The sequence below is a fragment of the Misgurnus anguillicaudatus genome, chromosome 18, assembly GCF_027580225.2.
Source record: "Misgurnus anguillicaudatus chromosome 18, ASM2758022v2, whole genome shotgun sequence".
Classification (NCBI taxonomy): domain Eukaryota; kingdom Metazoa; phylum Chordata; class Actinopteri; order Cypriniformes; family Cobitidae; genus Misgurnus; species Misgurnus anguillicaudatus.
The window spans coordinates 15,598,570-15,617,437 of NC_073354.2; the positions used below are offsets into that span (position 1 = coordinate 15,598,570).

General features: G+C 35.6%; 2 protein-coding genes, 1 long non-coding RNA gene and 1 other non-coding gene across 7 annotated transcripts in view; all 4 read right to left on the bottom strand.

Annotated features, from left to right (window-relative positions):
* Nucleotides 1–2,981, bottom strand: part of snx17 (sorting nexin 17) — a 33,440-nt gene extending 30,459 nt beyond the window's left edge. The window contains exon 1 of one of the 2 annotated variants that reach the window (XM_073855939.1): nt 2,285–2,981. In XM_073855939.1, the coding sequence (XP_073712040.1) occupies nt 2,285–2,344 (60 nt within the window). In that variant the 5' untranslated portion in view covers nt 2,345–2,981. The remainder of the gene's footprint in view (nt 1–2,284) is intronic. The other variant, XM_073855940.1, reaches the window with a different exon arrangement.
* Nucleotides 2,982–4,222: 1,241 nt separating this feature from the next.
* On the bottom strand, nt 4,223–10,972 carry eif2b4 (eukaryotic translation initiation factor 2B, subunit 4 delta). 2 transcript variants are annotated; one of them, XM_055185446.2, is made up of 14 exons: nt 10,836–10,972; nt 10,172–10,212; nt 9,781–9,946; nt 9,434–9,628; nt 9,270–9,352; nt 9,125–9,166; nt 8,265–8,356; nt 7,100–7,214; nt 6,934–7,010; nt 6,723–6,825; nt 6,519–6,646; nt 6,225–6,402; nt 5,799–5,979; nt 4,223–5,720 (listed from the first exon to the last, which is right to left on the bottom strand). In XM_055185446.2, the coding sequence occupies exons 1-14, from the start codon at nt 10,876–10,878 to the stop codon at nt 5,521–5,523; spliced, it is 1,644 nt and encodes a 547-aa protein (XP_055041421.2). In that variant the 5' UTR covers nt 10,879–10,972; the 3' UTR covers nt 4,223–5,520. The 2 variants fall into 2 exon arrangements, with proteins under 2 accessions (XP_055041421.2, XP_055041422.2); XM_055185447.2 differs by lacking the exon at nt 9,125–9,166 and having other exon boundaries at nt 10,836–10,971.
* A 680-nt stretch (nt 10,973–11,652) lies between these two features.
* Nucleotides 11,653–11,735, bottom strand: trnal-cag (transfer RNA leucine (anticodon CAG)). The gene has a single exon. It is a non-coding gene; the product is annotated as a tRNA-Leu (tRNA).
* Nucleotides 11,736–13,989: 2,254 nt separating this feature from the next.
* Nucleotides 13,990–16,237, bottom strand: LOC129429013 (uncharacterized). 2 transcript variants are annotated; one of them, XR_012358421.1, is made up of 3 exons: nt 16,029–16,237; nt 15,404–15,651; nt 13,990–14,635 (listed from the first exon to the last, which is right to left on the bottom strand). It is a non-coding gene; the product is annotated as an uncharacterized lncRNA (long non-coding RNA). The 2 variants fall into 2 exon arrangements; XR_008639097.2 differs by having other exon boundaries at nt 15,404–15,470; nt 16,029–16,207.
* Between the last annotated feature and the right edge of the window lie 2,631 nt (nt 16,238–18,868).

Here is an 18,868-nt window from a genome sequence, read left to right on the forward strand (position 1 = left end):
TGATATACAAATGTATATGCTGATATATTAATGTTTATCAATGATAAAAAAAATCTATTTATCCTGTAATACTAGACCTTGAGTCATTTCTGGTTATTGTTGTTTTGAAATCTCATCATTTACACATTTTTAAAGGGTTATGCAACTTGTGATCAAGACTGGAGACTAATGTTTACCAAGTGAAACTGTATGCCAAATTACAGATAGCATGCATTTTACCAAGTACTAGACACAAACCAAAACAAGTCTAGGTGGTCCACAAGTAAATGAATGACTTTAAAATGAGAAACCTACAGTAAATATCAAGGAAACAGCTTCAAAGACACAGAGCGAGCAAGACAGAAAAGCGCTGAATGAGTGGGCACTCTTGTGGGTTCTGCAGACCTTAAAAGCTGCAATCAAATACAGTTCTGCACACAATAGTGGTTGTGACCCAAAAACTTTTAATTTGATTTTTCTTCTAAAGGTTGTTGTCTAAACCGACGTTCTATGTTTTTTGTTCCTGTAGCTTAATTAATAGAGCATTGCATTAGCAGCGTAAAGGTTGTGGGTTCAATTCCAAGTGAACAAACACACTAATAAAACATAAAATGCACGGAAGTTGCTTTGGATAAAATCATCTGCCGAAACAAAAAATGTAAATGCTATTGTTGCGAAGTATATAATAATGGTCAATGGAATCTAGTCAAATCCCAAAGTGAATATGTGAGATGAACAAGACCTTTGTGAATTTGTACACCATGGCATGACCTCATTATTGACAAATAGCACAGATACCTATGAGTCATCAAAGCCAGAAAAAGCACATTGACAAAAGTAGGATGAATAAGCAATGTCCTTGCAAATTTACAAATTAAAATGCATGAATGAGCATGCCATTTTTCAGGAAGTGAACCATCCCACTTTTTGCAATTTGGTTTGAACAGGAAGTCTGCCATTTACACTGCAACCCCCTCATGTTTAAAGCCTGCTCTGTTCAGTGTGCATATTTTGTGAACTCCAATGCACTAGTACATAACTTTAAAAGCAAGGGTTTCTGAATAAACCACCTCCATTCATGTATCCTAAAACACTTATTCTGTACGTATGAACCACTTGGGGAAATCAGACCGTGTGGTTGTTATGAAACGCATTTAAAATTATGAGAAACAACAAGATAAACTCGTCTAGTTGGAAAAGTGGAAACAAATGTACAAAGCGTGCAAAGATTTACGGAGTGTGAAACAGCTTCCCTGCGGTTCGCATCTAGACATCTGGCAAACTGTTTTATTTTATTTATTTTAAATCTCAGTGGTCTTGAAAGACGGATCTGTTGACAACTTCACTGACAGAAATTCTCTATGAATCAGTAAGAAATAAACAAACTGTTCAAGTCGGTATGTTAGGCTTGCTTCATAACGTACAAGAAAAGAAGCCCATAAATAATTTCACTTCTGATTCAAATCATTTGTACTCTAAGGAGAGTCAACACCATAGGCTGCACATCTGCACTACATCTGTAGACAACAACTACGAACAAGAATTCAGGCAGACATTTTACATTTACTTTTATGCATTTGGCAGACGCTTTTATCCAAAGCGACTTATTCGAGGTATTATTCAAGGTACAATTTATTGGTATGTGCTTAAACAAAATATGGCTTGTGGCCAAACCACAGTTTAGTACAATACATATGTATCCTCAGGAACCAAAGCCTGGGCTATAGCCACTCAGAAAATGAGCTGTTATGTCCCCAAGCCCGTGTGAGCCAGATATTATTCCAGTGTCTATGATGGATAACTGTTATCCTAAAAGAAATGACAACCTTGTAATGCGTGTGGCTCAGGGAAAGATGCCATGAGAACTGAGAGACAATGAATGCAATTTTTGGCTATGCTTGTTAGGAGTGTGTTTCTGACAAACAACAACAAAGCTAAACAAGCTTTCTTTAACTGCATTCACCTACAATTTGATAATCTAGTGTCATTGTACCTTTTTGGTTACTAGTTAAATCATGTGATGTGACTGTGACAAGACACCTGGATTAATGTTTAAATGTATAACCTGGAGCGTCAGCAACACTTCCGCTAGTCGGGAAATAAACAATAACAGTGTATCAATTGGCATACGTCTAATGTAACGTAACCGATATAAAACTCAACATTAAAACTTTAAATTAGACTACGCCACATGTAAGATGTCCTAAAGTGTACAGATATACGGTGATACAAATGTAGCTGCATCTTGTTAGTCTCCAAAATATAAAGCTAACCGCATTGCCTGTTTTACCTCAGCAACACTTACCACATATGAAGATCCGTTTTCTTCGGACCTGACCTCCGTCTCAGGGATGGAAAAATGCATTTCTACTGTATAATCACAAGTTAAGCGAATATTTAGGTAAAGTCCTCGGTGTTGGTTTGCTGTCACGCAGGGACCAAACTGACCGACGGAGAGCTACGCTCGCTTTGATTTCCTATAGTCTTATCCAGCCTGACCCGAATCGGAGTTGAATTATGTCCCTTTTCGCAAACTTTCCTAATGTTCGTGGCTGAACTTTTCCAATAATCATCTAAGCAGCAGCCATGTTGCGACTGGAGGTAAATCCACGTTCATTGTCAGTAATTTATCAGCGCAGATCTCTGTCCTCTCACTGCCTCGGGCACAATGCGTGAATGAAGTGCGCAGAACACGCAAGTATCGTCGCAAGGCCCGCAATCCAATTAACTTTCAGATGACTCCACGTAAAGATGCTCCGTGTTTGTCTAAAGCCCCGTTTTTTACCTATATTGGTACATACGGATGAGTACGGAGATTAAACAAATAAGGCATCTGTTTGTCCCAGCATGCATTTCGAAATGCCGATGCGTTCGTACTTTAGGCGTTATAATGAAGTCTAAACGTCCAGCGCTGTAAAATAAGTGTCTCTGCTATAATGTATTCAATATGTATATGCTGTCTTCCGAAGCATTGCAACAGTCCGTTGGATCAAACCATTCAACAGTGGGGGAGTCGTTGCGTAAAAAACGTTAGTTGTCTTCGACTTTATGCGTCGCTGCGCAGACTGATCAGCATATTACATCATGTACCGCGAGAGCCATTCGAAAGCACAATTTTCGCGTGCTCTCGCGGTATTTTGAAATCATACATGTAAAAAGAGTTTATAGTATACAATCTTTTTACTTTTAAATGTGTGCGTTTACTTAACTTATATTAAGGTTCACCTGCTTATTTAAAAATGGACTATGATGACTGTATAATATGATTTGGTGGGTTCAGTGTATCAAAATAACAGTTCAAAACCAGTTAAATGTAACGTTAACCAAGACTGTACAGTGTACAGTGGCTAAAATGTCTTGATATTAGATGTGAAGACAAAAAAATGGATAAGTCCAGCAGTAATGATTAAAAACTTTTTACGGTTTTGTGGGTGTAATTAAAATTTAACAATCCCAAAGGCGAAATAGTTGTGCCCGCTTTAAAGTCACATGATCATTGAGTCACATGACTTAGTTTTTGGAGACGGTAGCGCTGTTGTTACAAAATCTGTGGTATTGACTTTGTATGTGTAATGTTTTATTTGTTTTACCCAATGTTTGTTTCGACAGTGATGAGGTGATTTACGGGTGAGACATGGCGCAGGTTTGTTTGCTAAATGAATGTAATAAATGAATACTGCAATGACATAGTAATTACATTGTTTTTATCACTCTGTGCCCATGTAAAGCACGTTATTAATACGCAAATATCAAATTCTAATAATTATGTTTTTTATTTTATAATATATTTTACAAAATGCATAACTTATAGTGTAAGAAATTTAACAAAAACGTGCGAATGAAGTGTATGACACAGCCCTCTCATTTATGCCTAACAAAAGGTTTTAAAAACACCACCAGTGTAGAGACCATTATAGGGTAGGAATACGTTTTCTATCCATTGTTTATTTCATGTTTATTTTTCATTTACATATATAACTGTACTATATTTGCATGTTTTTCCATGTTGGACTTGTCTTATCTAGCCTGATCCAAATCTGAATTATGTCCCTTTTTGCAAACTTTCTTAATGTTTGTGGCTGAACCTTTCCAATAAACGTCATCTAGCAGCAGCCATGTGGAAGTAAATCCACAGTCAGTAATTTATTAGGCCAGATTTATGTCCTCTCACTGCCTCACCCACTATATAACAGAAATTCTTTCTGTTATATAATTTACACTACAAAGAAGCAACAACAAACAGTTTTATCCAAAGCATTTATTTTTCTGGAGTTTAGATAATATAAGCAAACCCCTTATGCAACATTTTCAGCCTCTCAACTGGCCACATTTGCACTTGATATTTAACACGTTTAAAATCCTTTTCACATCTATGAATGGATTTCAGCAGCCGTAACAAACCAAATATTTCCAACAGTGCTAATGTCTCCTAATGGACCAAACTTAAATTTGATGTATTTTCTACTTAAATGTTTTCTTTAAAGCTACACTCCACTTTTTTGAAATATGCTCATTTTCCAGCTCCTCTAGAGCCAAACACTTGACTCCTACCGTCCCGGAATCCCTTCATCTGATCTTCGGGTCCGGCGCTAGCACCCCCAGCACAGCTCAGCACAAGCCACCGAATCTGATTAGACCATTAGCATCACGTTAAAAAATAACCAAAGAGTTTCGATTTTTTTCCCATTTAAAACTTGACTCTTCTGTAGTGACATCGTGTACCAAGACAGACAGAAAACCAAAAGCAGCGATTTTCCCGGCATATATGACTAGGACTATACTCTCATTCTGGCGCAACAATCAAGGACCCCGCTGCTGCAACATGGCTGGAGCAGGCGCAGCGATACCACTCACTGCCCGAAAATAGTCCCCTGCCATTGAAAGTAAGGGGACTATTTTCGGCTGCTGCGCAATATCACTGCGCCTCCTGCAGCCATGCCACAACAGCAAAGCTATTAATCACCACGCCAGAATGAGAGCACAGTTCCCAGCCATATCTGTCCAGGAAATAGCAACTTTTAATTTTCTGTCGGTCCCAGCACACAATGTAACTACAGAAGAGTCAAGTTTTAATTAATTTTTTGTGATGCTAATGGTCTAATCAGATACAATGAATTGTGCCAAGCCATGCCAAAAGTGGTAGCGCCAGAACCGGAGATCAGCTGAAGGGAACCCAAAACCATACAAACCAATGTTCAACTATAGGGGAGCTGGAAAATTAGTTTTTTTTTTTTTTTAAGTGGAGTGTCCCTTTAAATAGTTTATTAAATGACTTATCACAAGAAACAGAAGCTATTTGTGATATTCTTGATCCCATTTACAATTCTTCTACCTGATGCAAGATAAGGTATTTATGATGCATTGAAAAGACATCTTTTTTGTATAGTGGAGCTATATTATGGATACATTTTAAATGTGTTTTGGGTTTTTGGATCCTGCCAGTGAGCACATTAACTTGTTCCATTTAATAGATGTGTTTATTTCATACCAAAAGCCCTGTGTGCAGATGCAAGAGGTAAGCAGAACCCCATTATCTGATCTTTACAGATCTATGTTCTTGACTCGCAGTACCACAGGCACAGAGGTACAGGGGATCATGCCCAGGTCAGTGATCACAAGGTCCACAAAGTCTGGTGGTGTCACGTCATACACCAAGTTCAGAAGCCCCAGTGACTTAACAGTCTGCCAGTCCTTTAGGTGGGTCTTCCCATTTCGTGTCACAATCAGGTCATCTGGGTCATCTGTAAAATTTCAAACACAATTTATTTAATTCTAAATGACTACAAATACTACATGTATAAGTCATGAAAATGAGTTACCTAATTCATTGGATACAAAAGAATCCGTCTGCACTCGTTCACAGAACTTGTAGGTCTCACAGCAGACCAGCACTGGTACATTGTAAGCCTTCGCTACCAGGGCGATTTGGGAAGTTCCAACACGTGACATCACGTATCCATTGGCAAGGAGTGCGTGGGCACCAAGCAATACCTTGGATACCTGGAAGAGTCCAAGTTTGACATTATTAACACCAGATTGCAATATAATCATTTACAATAAAACAAAAGTATAAGCTAAAACGTATACTGATGCAGAATTATAATAAGTATATTTATCATACATATAAATCAATCATTTTGAGCTACAAACGCATTCTTGCACTTTAATAAGCAAGCACAAAATTGCTGCAATGAGCTAAAAATAAAAAGTGCTTGCAAAATGTAAGCATCTACAGAGTAACTCACTTCAGGCAGAATGTAGGACAAGGCAGATATAAGCACATAGGTACACTGGATGCCTTTCTTCACCAGACGTCTCAGCGCTTCCCTGCCCTCCAGTCTGGGCCGACTGTCCACAACTATGACTCTGAACTTCCTCTGTTTATCAAAAGCTTCACACAAAATGTGATTGACAAGTGAAGAGCTGTAGAAAAAAAACAAGAATCAAATGTATTTATCCCAGGTATTAGTTATAAAGCCAAAACTACAGGAAGGTCATAGATGCACAAGTATATGAGGACAAACACTGAAATATCTTACCATCCATAAACCAGAATAACATCTCCATTACTTATCTTCTCAATAGCACACTTAGAAATGGCTTGGGAAGCCAATGTGATCTTCTCATTTATGTAATTATCAATACATAGCTGCAGTTTATTTTTCGCCTGTTGAAGAAACATCGATTTTAGAAATACACGGATACACTGGAACAATACTTCTTATAAACAAGCAAACTTTGACCTCTTCTTCTTTGCAATGATTTGGGATATTAGAAATTTCCTTCTTGATGTACTTGATTGCATTTCCCATGCTTGCAGAAAGGGGGCGACATTGGCTAAGAAAACTGGAAAAAAATGAAATGAGAATCAAAAAATATGAAATGTTTAAAAATATGAAATGTGTCTATCTGTGAGCTTGTGCTGTATTCAGTTTTATGTGAAAGAATATGAACCTAATATAGGGTGACAACTTATTCACAAGGTCCCTTGACAACTCCTCATTCGGAGGTGTGCTATAGTCCTGGATAACCTGTAAAAAATATTCAACGTTTCATTTAGTTAACAACTTCACAGCAATTCTGTTCCAATCAGTGTTTACAGTGTTTATTGGTGTTGTACCTGTTTGAAAGCATGTAGTAGGGCCACAGATCGAGCATTGGATCCTGCTATAATGCCCTGAGAGTACTGCAGGCCCAACCGAACAATGGATGGGTGAATAACTGTGGCAGGGATGCTACAAATTAAATCATAAAAACATTTAACATTAAAGTTTATTTTTTTATATTATGCACAAAGAATAAAATATAAAGGTAAAATACAGTTCTCTCATTTTGCTTTAGCATTTAAAAGAATAATATCTAACCTGATTTCCTTATCACCTTACAGTGACTAGATGAGTAAAGCTTAAAGGGTCACCCCACTTTTTTGTTGAAAATATGCTCATTTTCAAGCTCCCCTAGATTGAAACATTTGATTTTTACTGTTTTGGAATCCATTCAGCCGATCTCCGGGTCTGGCGGTACCACTTTTAGCATAGCTTAGCACAATCCATTGAATCTGATTAGACCATTAGCATCGCGCTAACAAATGACCGAAGAGTTTCGATATTTTTCCTATTTAAAACTTGACTCTTCTGTAGTTACATCGTGTACTAAGACTGACGGAAAATTAAAAGTTGTGATTTTCTAGGCAGATATGGTTAGGAACTATACTCTCATTCTGGCGTAATAATCAAGGACTTTGCTGCCGTAACATAGCTGAAGCAGGCGCAATGATATTACGCAGCAGCCGAAAATATTCCCATTGGTAACTTTTAATAGCAGGGGACTATTTTTGGGCACTGCGTAATATCATTAATAAAATATTGGAACTCTTTGGTCATTTATGAGCACGAGGCCAATGGTCCAATCAGATTCAATGGACTATGCCAAGCCATGCCAAAAGTGGCAACGCCAGACCCGGAGACCGGCCGAATGGATTCCAAAACAGCAAAAATCAAATATTTAACTCCAGGGGAGCAGAACAATGAGCATATTTAAAAAAAAGTGGAGTTTCCCTCTAAAAATATTACTAAAGCCATAACAAATCACCTGCAGGTGTACTTATCTCCGTGTAGTGTATTCAGAAAATAAGGCATTTCTCATTTTGTCTCTTTTAAAAGACATTTGGTTCTTTTTTTCATTGTTTGTCAAACATCTACTGTCAAAATATCAATCAGTTGATTCCTTATAATTTGACCTTTTCAACTAAAACCTAATGGAGTAGATGGCACAGGTTACAGTACCTGATTTTTTGGGTAGGAGGGGCTTTTCGGCTATATTGGTGTAGATGAGAAAACAGGCTGACCTTGTAGCCATAATCTGACCTCAAAGGAACCTTTAAGAAAAAGTAAACGGCAGCATTTGGCATAAAAATGGCTTGTTATTTCCGGGACAAACATTCTGGACATCCTCTCTCCTCAGGTCAACAGCTGAGGCTGCAACAAAACACTGTACATGGAGACGTGTATGACATACAAAACTATAAAGAGGATCCACATGGAAGTGTCTTGGAACATTTATGCTAGTCGTCTACGCCTAACAAATAGTAAATAAATTAAATACACACACTTTTACAAAATATACATGCATCTACAACACAAAGTTCACCCATGAACTGTACACAGTAGCCCTAAAAAGTATTTGGACAATGCAAATGTAAGAATTACATATTACAAAACAAAACTTCAAACCAAAAGGCATCTGCAAACAAATAATGGTACACTTTTTCTAACATACTGCCTATTACTTTTAACCAAACATGCATCTTAGTAAAGTAACCACATATGTAGTCATGACATGAATATGAACCATGTAGACAAGTTCCGCTAGGTTTGATAATAATCAAGTTATTTTGATTAACTGATTCTGTTATATAATACAAAAAAATCAAAATAATTTAAGTGTGGCATAAATGTCCAAATTCTTTATAGGGCCTCTGATCTAACTAATCACATAAATCACAATAGTGGAAAAATAAATCACAAAAAGACACCCCAAGACACTAAAGCTATGAATAGTCAATGTTCACCAAGAATAAAAAATCACTTTGAAGATAAAGAAAAGGAATTAACGATACACTGCACGCAAAAATGTGGAGCCAGACCTTGACTCCAGTTACATTAAAACCGCGTCCATGCCCTGACCTCTGTAAGACATAGGTGTAAAGGACCTGGATTAAATACCTGGGAATGAAACCTGGATCCGTCAACGGTTACGTTATCACACAATATCAAATATATCTGTCTCACCTGCTGTCTCTCTAGCTTTTTAGCCAACTTTTTTAACGCAGCAGGGTCGTCTACTTGAACATGCTCCGGTAACCTTTTCACGACTAAGAGAGGATAAAAACAAGTTATAACATGCAATCTCTTATTTCGCACTCGCTATCTGAATGTTTTAACTATTTAGTTACCTGGTTGAAGCTCGCTGGGGGTGACTTTAAGTTTGCTGGATGACTGCGGGCCACCTTCTTTCTTGCCCTGTTTCGATGCCCGGTCTGTCTCCTGCCGTGCCCGCCGCTCCGCTCGCAACTCCGCTTTGCTCTTTGCGGGCTTCTCTGCGGGCGCAGGAGGTTCAGACACCACAGGATTTACGGGTGCAGGGGCCGCTGCGATATGAAAAGGGTCAAACGGTAAATTAACTTACAACAAATGCAATGGAGGAATTTGCCAGTGAAAATAATCAGAATACAAGATATACTTGTAGAATGCCAGCAATTAAACCAGCAAGTGTACTATCCCTTTAAGTACACTTGCTTACCTTTATGTACTGGGCTCTGTGTGGCAGGTTTTGATGGGGGTGGAACTGATGGGTTCTCCTTCACTTTTTCCGGAGGACCCTTGTCATCTTTCTTGCCCTTTTTATGTTGCTTCTTCTCTTTCCTAAGTCGCTGCTTCTCTTCTTTGGTTAGCTCCTTGCCTTCAGTCTATAAATTTAATGATAAGTCAGAGTTTGTGTGGTTTCAAACAGTTCTGTGTCTCTTGAAAAGCTATTTATATGTACAATACTAATCAAATGACTTAATACAAAGTTCATGTCTCAAAACCTAGTGAGCTGCCAACCTAGCTAGGCTGTTCACAGGTGCATAGTTCACTAGTTTTGACACGGATTCAATAAACTGAAATTATATAACGTTAAAATTAACACGTACCTTGGCTCGTGCAATTTCATGCACCTTGACATCTGCTCGACCTATGACGACAAATAAACAAATCTTTAAAATATATACGAAGTTAAATCTTTCTTCACATTGCAAACAAAATCTCATTTTTTGTCCTTTTATTCCAGTAAATTTACCCAAACATGCTTAAACCAAAATATGTTTACTACATAAGCAAAATGATTTAATAACCTCATGCAAATTTCAACCATGTATGTTCCTTGTTTTAAGCAAAAACTACACAAAAATATGTTAGACAGAGTAAGAGTGTGGTTTTGCAGACAGTACATAAACGTTTTAGTAAAGGTTATAGACTTGAATGAATGAGGGACATTTCAGAATTGATTTAACAGTTTAATTTGATCACATCAGCTCGCTCTATCGTGTCCAAACTAAAGGTTTGTTTTGGCAAACACATTCCTTACACATAGGAATAACAAGCAAATCAGTTGTTATATAGATTTCAACACGACTCTGTATAAACACCGCATGATGTAATTTCTTCTGTACATTATGTCAAGTGAGCTGTGTCATGGGAGAGAGACGATCATCAGTTAAAACTCAAGATCTCTAGTCACGACATAAAGCGATTTGTTATATATGTGATACATTTCAGTAACCGCATATTTATAACGTCCAAATGTGTATATTTTACCTGTAGCATGGTTGATGCTATCTTTCCCCTCCGAGTCGGCCATGTTTCGTTGTACTTCGCTATTACTCACTGACAAAATTGTTGCAATGACGGCCGATGAGGAATCACACTGCCATCTAGTGATGAGATTAGTACACGGACGCTTAATTTCTCTTTTTTATGTAAATATACACAGGCAAAGTCAATGTCAAAGTCAACTTTATTGTCAATTCTGCTGTATTTATATAGGACATACAGAGAATTGAAATTACGTTCCCTTAACGAACCCCGCAGTGTACAACAACAACAACATTACACAAAACAAGTATTTGAAAATTAGAAATAAATATATATTTTAAATATAAGAATAACTGCTGTTAGAATAACTTAAAAACAGAATAACTTAACAACTAGAATAATTTAAACTATGTGTTTATATGTTATATAGGTCTATACAGAAAAACACCAGTCTATGGTATGGCGTGGCCACGTCAGACCCCATCATGGATAGATGTTTTATATTTTTCATTTGCCCTTTCTGTGAATGGGGCTCCTGACAAATTGTGGGGGCCCCGTTTCAAGAGAATAAAGACAAAGTTGTAAAACTTGTAAAACAAAATTGTAAAACTGTGTAGCCAATTATTGAGCATATGCTGTCTTTATAATATCATAATTGCTATTTGTCTTACATAAGTGTTTCTTTATACGAAAATATAATGGTAAAAGGTCCATTGCGATAGGTTCGTCATATATGGGGGTCCCTGATATCATAACGTTTGAACTTGACAACTATTTTGTTATGGTCATAGTCTGCATGATGCAGAAAACGAAAAAGTGTTGTCAGAAGTGGGATTCGAACCCACGCCTCCAGAGGAGACTGCGACCTGAACGCAGCGCCTTAGACCGCTCGGCCATCCTGACTATGAACTTGAACTTGAACTTGAGAAAAAAATGTAAATAATAAAGAATAAAATTAAATGTATGTAATGTAATGAGCATTTTCCACTGTCTTTGCTTGATATAATAAGACCTGTAGAATTTGTTTCTAACCAGACATTATTCTAGCATGTTATTCTAGCACACCTAATATTTTTTTTTGCCATATAGTAAACAGGGTGATTCTTTAGATCTAACAAAATAGATCCTCTTTAAAACGAAACAGGTAGTTTTTGACATGTAAATCATTCAATTGTATACTTAAGAGCCCGAAATGAAATTACGAACTTGTTAATGAGCAAAATAAATCCTAAACAGTCAATCAGCAAATATGTCATATATTTACGATATGCTTGTCTGCATTATGATCATTGTAAGGTTTAGAACACTTATAGTTTTAATGTGCAATTATTGAAAATGTGATTTTTTTTTAACAATTGTAAGAGCGCGTGTGCTATTGCTGAAGAGCGTGCGTTTTATTGCTAAAGCAAGCGCTCCCTCTAGTGGTTATTTTGTATATTTCATTTCGCACTACTTAAAATGCTTTTTGGCGTTATCTCAGACTTAACTTTTGATTTCCCCCTGTTTATAAATATAAATGTGTGTTTTGCTTTTTATCTCCCTTGCACTTTCTTTCGAGTTAAACAGACACTGCTCACTGAATCCAGGTGACAGTAATAAGCACGTGATTCTCTTATATACAGCAAATATAGCGTACCTACATTGTATACTGTTCAACTGTTGCTATAAACTTATGTTGCTTAATGCTCTGTGTCAGTATTTTGCTATATCTTACCATTGTTGATGTAATACAATACAATATCTTTAGGAATATAGACTTGTAGCATAGGCCCATTTTATATGTTTAATTAACCAAATAAGAAAAACTATAAATAAAACACGTAGAAAGCATTTCAAAGGAGACACAATCATCTTTTAATTCAAACAAAACATTAAAATGTAGTTAATTTTCAAACTATTACTGTTAGAAATACATAACATTATAGTAATGTTCGAGGGGAATAATTTACAAATTTACAATTTTTTTCTGTTTTTATGTTAACCTTGCATTTTATTACAAGAAAATAAATATCATGAATAATAATATTATCTCTTTAATTTTAACATTTTGTTTCAGTGATTCCACACAGATTGACATACCAATATATAACACTAGGGGGGGTTGTGGTGCTTCTGCAAACATTAGTTAAAGGGACAGTTCACCCCAAAATGTAAATCCTGTCATCATTTTCTCATCCTTGTGTTGTTGTAAATCTTAATGAATTTCATTTTTCTGATGAACACAAAAGAAGATATTTGATAATTGATGGTAAGCACACAGCTAATTGTAACCACTGACTTCGATAGTAGGAAAACAAATATTATGGAAGTATTGTGATAAATGACAAAAAATATATTTTGATAAATGATGGTAAGCACAGTTCACGGTACCCATTGAATTCCATCATATTTGTTTTTCCTACTACAGATGTCAGCTGTGTGCTTATCATCATTTAAAATATTTTTTTTTGTGTTCATCAGAAAATTTGAATTTATACAAGTAAAGAACAACATGAGGATGAGAAAATAATGACCGAATTTTCATTTTTGGGTAAACTTGGCCTTTAATAACCTTTAAATCCTTCAATTACCTTTAATCACCTTTAACTCCTTAAAAGTTACTTTACTTGACCAAAATAATTTAATATAACTATAAGTAAGAATTAACATTGTCTGCTAAATTCCACACTGGGAACATAAGATTAATAAATTATAATGAAATACATTTTTCATCATAGAATTACAGATGGTGCTATTTAGAAAGGCTAGGATGTAAATTAATCCAGTGTAAAAGCTAGACAATATTTTAAAGATGAATTTGACCTTAATCATGTAGTCTCAATTTCTCACTATATAAAGAAGTGTGAATAAAGTGGCATAACATTATAAAAAAATATTTAGAAATGGAAAATCAGAAGATTTTTTTAAATACTTCATGCATGATCAGATATTTTTCATGCTTAAAAATAAATTGATTTGTGTTGAATAAAAAATCTTTATTGTGACTATTTGCATAAAACTATAGCCATACAGTATCATTAGCAAGACTACAGTAAGTAAATGTCCGTTTAATTTTATAAAAAAAAAAGAATAACTACCGTATGCTTAAAGATGCAATTAACAGACAACAAATATGGTGCAGATGTGTATCTTTAAATAAAAAACAAACAAAATTAGTAAAAAAAAATGTCTGTAGAAATTACAGTATTACTGGAAGCTGGTTGTATAAAAAAATTATTATTTACAGAATAAAACTAAAATTACAGTACTAAGCATTCTCCGAAACACAATCTGAAAGAAATAAAGGTTGATGAAAATTTCTGGTTCATAGAATGTTTAGCACGAGGTTGTTATTTTATAGTTTTATTCTGTAAAGACAAAGACTTGTTAATGTTTAATGTTCGTTTAACTTTGAACAAACTGTGTTGCCAGTAAATAAAATAATTTTAAATCTACAGTAAGTTATTGGCAACAAGCTGCATAATTACAGAACATCTTTTACAATGCTGTTTAGAAAAACTATAGAGAAAACTGAAAACAACATGTTGTAAATTTTATTATTTTTAGTTTATTCAAACCAAGAAAAGCATTTTAGACAACACTTTTATCTACAAAAAGCATGGATTAACACTCTTATAATCTTTTGAGTCATGTATGTTGGCTGTATTCACGACGCAGTAGCTGGTTGAAGGGGACCAAACCTCGCAGAAACACCTGACTTGGTTCCATTTGACCAGCCACAGCAAGGTGTGTTGCTTCAGAGAGACAATGGACAGGCACAGAAGCTTATGTTCACATTTCATCAAATCATTGTTGGTGCTTACCTGTTAAAAACACAAAATAAAAAATAAAATACAATAGGCAAACAGCAATGGCCCAGATATGAGTTGCTGCTGTAGTGAAATATACATTTTATTGCCATTAAACTGCCAGTACCAATACAGGTTCATCATTAATGTCAATTGCTGACTGAAAATGTTAAAGTGCTGATAGAGTTGGGGAAATGTATTTGTCTGTATCACGTTCTTTTGGAAACCCAGAAAGATTAGTGAACTGAGATACAGCTGTACTCTGTCAATCTGCCCTGATGGGCCATTGATATGAGAGATGATCAGGGTGTGAAGGCCTATATGTACCACACAAACAAAACAACATAACAACATTTTGTTATATTTCCCAACTGTCTTCGCATTTTGTATATACGCTAAACACGACTATACAGTAATTTTGGAGACATTATGTAATACGTTGAATTAAATCACTTTATTGCAGTCACAAGCTTTGGTGAGAAATAAAGTTTGGTTATTTGATGATAGATTCCCCCTAAAACCACACACTTCCTTACATTCCATAGCCTGAATATTCATATGGGCATATAAGGAAGCATGTCTTCACAAGGGGAAAAACTTCTCACAGAACACATAAACATGTTATATGCACGTCATACAGCCGAGAGATAATATTACTGAAGTATATTGTTTTACTTACATGCTTCATACAAAATATATTAAGTATATATATATATATGCAGATGTTTACATATCATTGTTGCAGAAAAAACAAAACAAAAATGTTAAAAAAAAAACATTTACCTTGTTGCTGTTCTTTTATGTTCCTTCATGCTCTCACATTTGGTTATGATTTCAAATTCAGTGCTGACTGGCAAAGTAGTAGCGAGGACTAGATAAGCACCAGGGAGAAACCCAGGCAAGCAAGAGAGGACTAGCAATCCAACCAATTTCTAACTTCTCACGTTTAAAAAGGCCAGAAGATCTCTCAGTCTGCATTGTAAGCTTGGTACGTGCAAACTACACTTTCTACGTCTTCTTGATGTAGGAGCCTGATATACAGTAGATCAAAGATGAGCCATGACACCTCAGGTGAAAATACGGTTTTACCTCTATTTCCTTTGACAGCACCCCTTCCACCTCTGCGGTGTTAAATCTTCCATTTGCCGCCTCATAAAATGCAAAGTTGTCACCTAGCATGTCTATCCAATTCACATATAGCCTGTGTTTATCTATACTAGCAACCAATTTAAATGCTTTTTTAAACTTAAAAAAGTAAAACTCACTGGGACATTACAAACAAGCCAATTCTGAAATAATAGGATAACATTCAATGGTTATATATCTAAATCAGGACTACACTGATATTATAATTATTTCAAATTCTGCTACCGAAAGCATCTATCAATAAATAAACCTTTTCCCACACCTTTATCTTTCCATCTTTCTTCTTCTCCTGTGTGCTACAGTGTATCGTCCTCTTTGCATGACTGGTGGATTCTGCCCAGGCATTGCCACGTGCACCCGGCTTTTCAAGCGTTTAGCCTTCCTTATACTCCCCCCTCTGCCCCTGTGGCCTCCCACCTGTTGGTGTCCTTTTAGAAGCCAGGGTCTCTCCTATGCCTGCTGTCCAACCCAATCAGGGCCGTGACAGGGGAGAGCGAGTCTGTGAAATCACACCTCTCAGCTGTTCACACTCACCTCGAGACACCCTACACCCACATCACCCCTTTTACACCGAATTTCAATGGCTCCTTAAAAGATATATACAGTAAAGAGAAAAGGCAAAGACAGGAACAAATGTGGTGGAGAAGTGACTTCTGTATGGTTGGGATTTAACAGCTACTGCCAAAACAAGCTACTACTGACTCGGGATGTACTGTGGGATGAAAAAATTAGTGATCAATAATGCTTCTATTTACTATTTATTTTTATATAAATGGTAAAACATGATAATAGCAATGTGTGTTATGTTCACAAGCAACACACAAAAACAAAAAAAAAATCTCCTGCCGTACACTGTAAAAAGTGAAAAAATACTTTTTTTTTATTGGTAACACCTTAATTTTTTAATGTATACGTTTAGGTAAAAAAAAACTTTTTAGGTGTTACCAACCATTTTACAAGGTGACTAAATTGTTTATTTTTGTACTATATCATAAAAAAGATTTGTTGGTTCAACTTAAAAAGTTATATGCTTTTTTCTAATTTTTATCTAATTCAACTTAGTTTACTCAAAAAGTTGTAAAAAGTGTTGTTTAAACATTTTTTTTAAGTTGAATTTACAGGCAACCAGGTAATTAACTTTTTGAACTGAACCAACTTTTTTTTTACAGTGTATGTTTTAATAGAATCATTTTTTGCCCCAAGGCCTCATTATTGCTTAATTCATACGAATTAGCCACCTTGTCAAATAGTTACAAATTCCAGTAAGAAGAGGGTGGCAAAAATGGATATCATACCTGAAATTCCTTGCCAGTTGTTTTAGAGAAAGTCATCTAAAAAAATTAAGCTGTACTTTGATTTGTAACAAATGTTACAGATATTTTCTGAGCACCAACTTTATTGTTTACATACAATCAAATGCTTTTTTTACATCACAATGCAACCCAGTATCACAAATTACGTACCTGTAGTCACATAATTTTGTGAGTATTTTCCGTGACACCGACACGTTTTTCCGACTCGTTACCCAACTGTTTTGTCCTATTTTCTTACAATTATCGCTTCGGTTTATGGTTAGATTTACATAAATGACATCCTTACCCAAACTCAACTCTACCTCTAATGCCAGGCAACAATAGTTTAAAAATCATAAAATATAAAAAATAAATCATGAAAAAAAGGTTGAAACCATTACTTAAAGTGACATAACGCAAACATCAAATCTAACCCTTAAACGAAGCATCAATGGTTTGAAAACAGTTGAGTAACAAATTCGTGACAGTGAAACGTAAACAGAAATACATGACATATTCATGCAAAAAAGGTGTAAAAATGTGTCAGTGTCACGGAAAAGACTCACAAAATTACGTGACTATAGGTACATCATTTCATGATACAGGGTTGCACAATGATGATCAAATCTAAAAAGCATTCAAGAGGATATTTTATTGACTAACCATTGTGCTAACCATTACTAAATAAAGTTTTTACTTTTGGAAACTTCTAATTTGATGCAGTGTTGTCCTAAAAACAATAGCTATAAAGTTGTGAAAAGTTGGCTGATCTCACGAATTTCCGTGGCATAGTCACGGAATTTTGTGCTCATTTTTCCGTGGCATTCTCACGGATCTCCGCATTTTTCCGTGGCCCTGCTACAGTCTTTTTTGTCAACAATTGTTTAAAGTTTAGAAAATATAAAATAATAAATCAGAAAAAATAGTATAAACCAATATTTAAAGTGACATACTAACGCAAACACCAAATCTAACCGTAAACCGAAGCGAAAATGGTTTGAAAATAGGAAAAAGCAGTTGAGTAAACAATCCGTGAGAATGCCACGGAAAAAGACAGTCCGTAGCAGGGCCACGGAAAAATGCGGAGATCCGTGAGAATGCCACGGAAAAATGAGCACAAAATTCCGTGACTATCCCACGGAACTTTGTGAGATCATGTTGCAAAAGTTGAACTGAAAGATGTACATGGATTTCAAAATTAGCTATAAATCCTTGTTTTGCTTTAATGATAAAAAAAACTTGATCATATCTCTGTGATTTGACAATGTTCTTGATTATTACACGACTGGAATGCTTGATTCTGATTGGCCAGATGTGACATTTGCATGCTTGTTATTCCCAGATAACAACTGCTTAAAACTAATAACACACACTGTAAAAAAATCCATAGAAATTACAGTGTTATTGCAGCTAGGTTGCCGGTAATTTACCGTAGATTTAAATTTATGTTATTTACTGGCAACATTTTGTTCAAAGTTAAATGAAAATTAAACATTTACAAGTCTTTGTCTTTACAGACTAAAACAAAAAACAGCATCAAGCAAAACATTCTGAGAAACAAAATCTGAAGCAAAAAAACTGAAAAAGGTTGATGATGATTTCTGGTTCCCAGAATGCTTTGCATGAGGCTGTTATTGATAGTTTTATTCTGTAAAGATAAAGACTTGTTAATATAAAAAATGTATTTAACTTTGAACAAACTCTTGCCAGTAAATAACATAAATTGAAATCTATGGTAAATTACTGGCAACCCAGCTGCAATAACATTGTAACTTCTACAGAATTTTTTTACAATGCACGGTAACCCGGA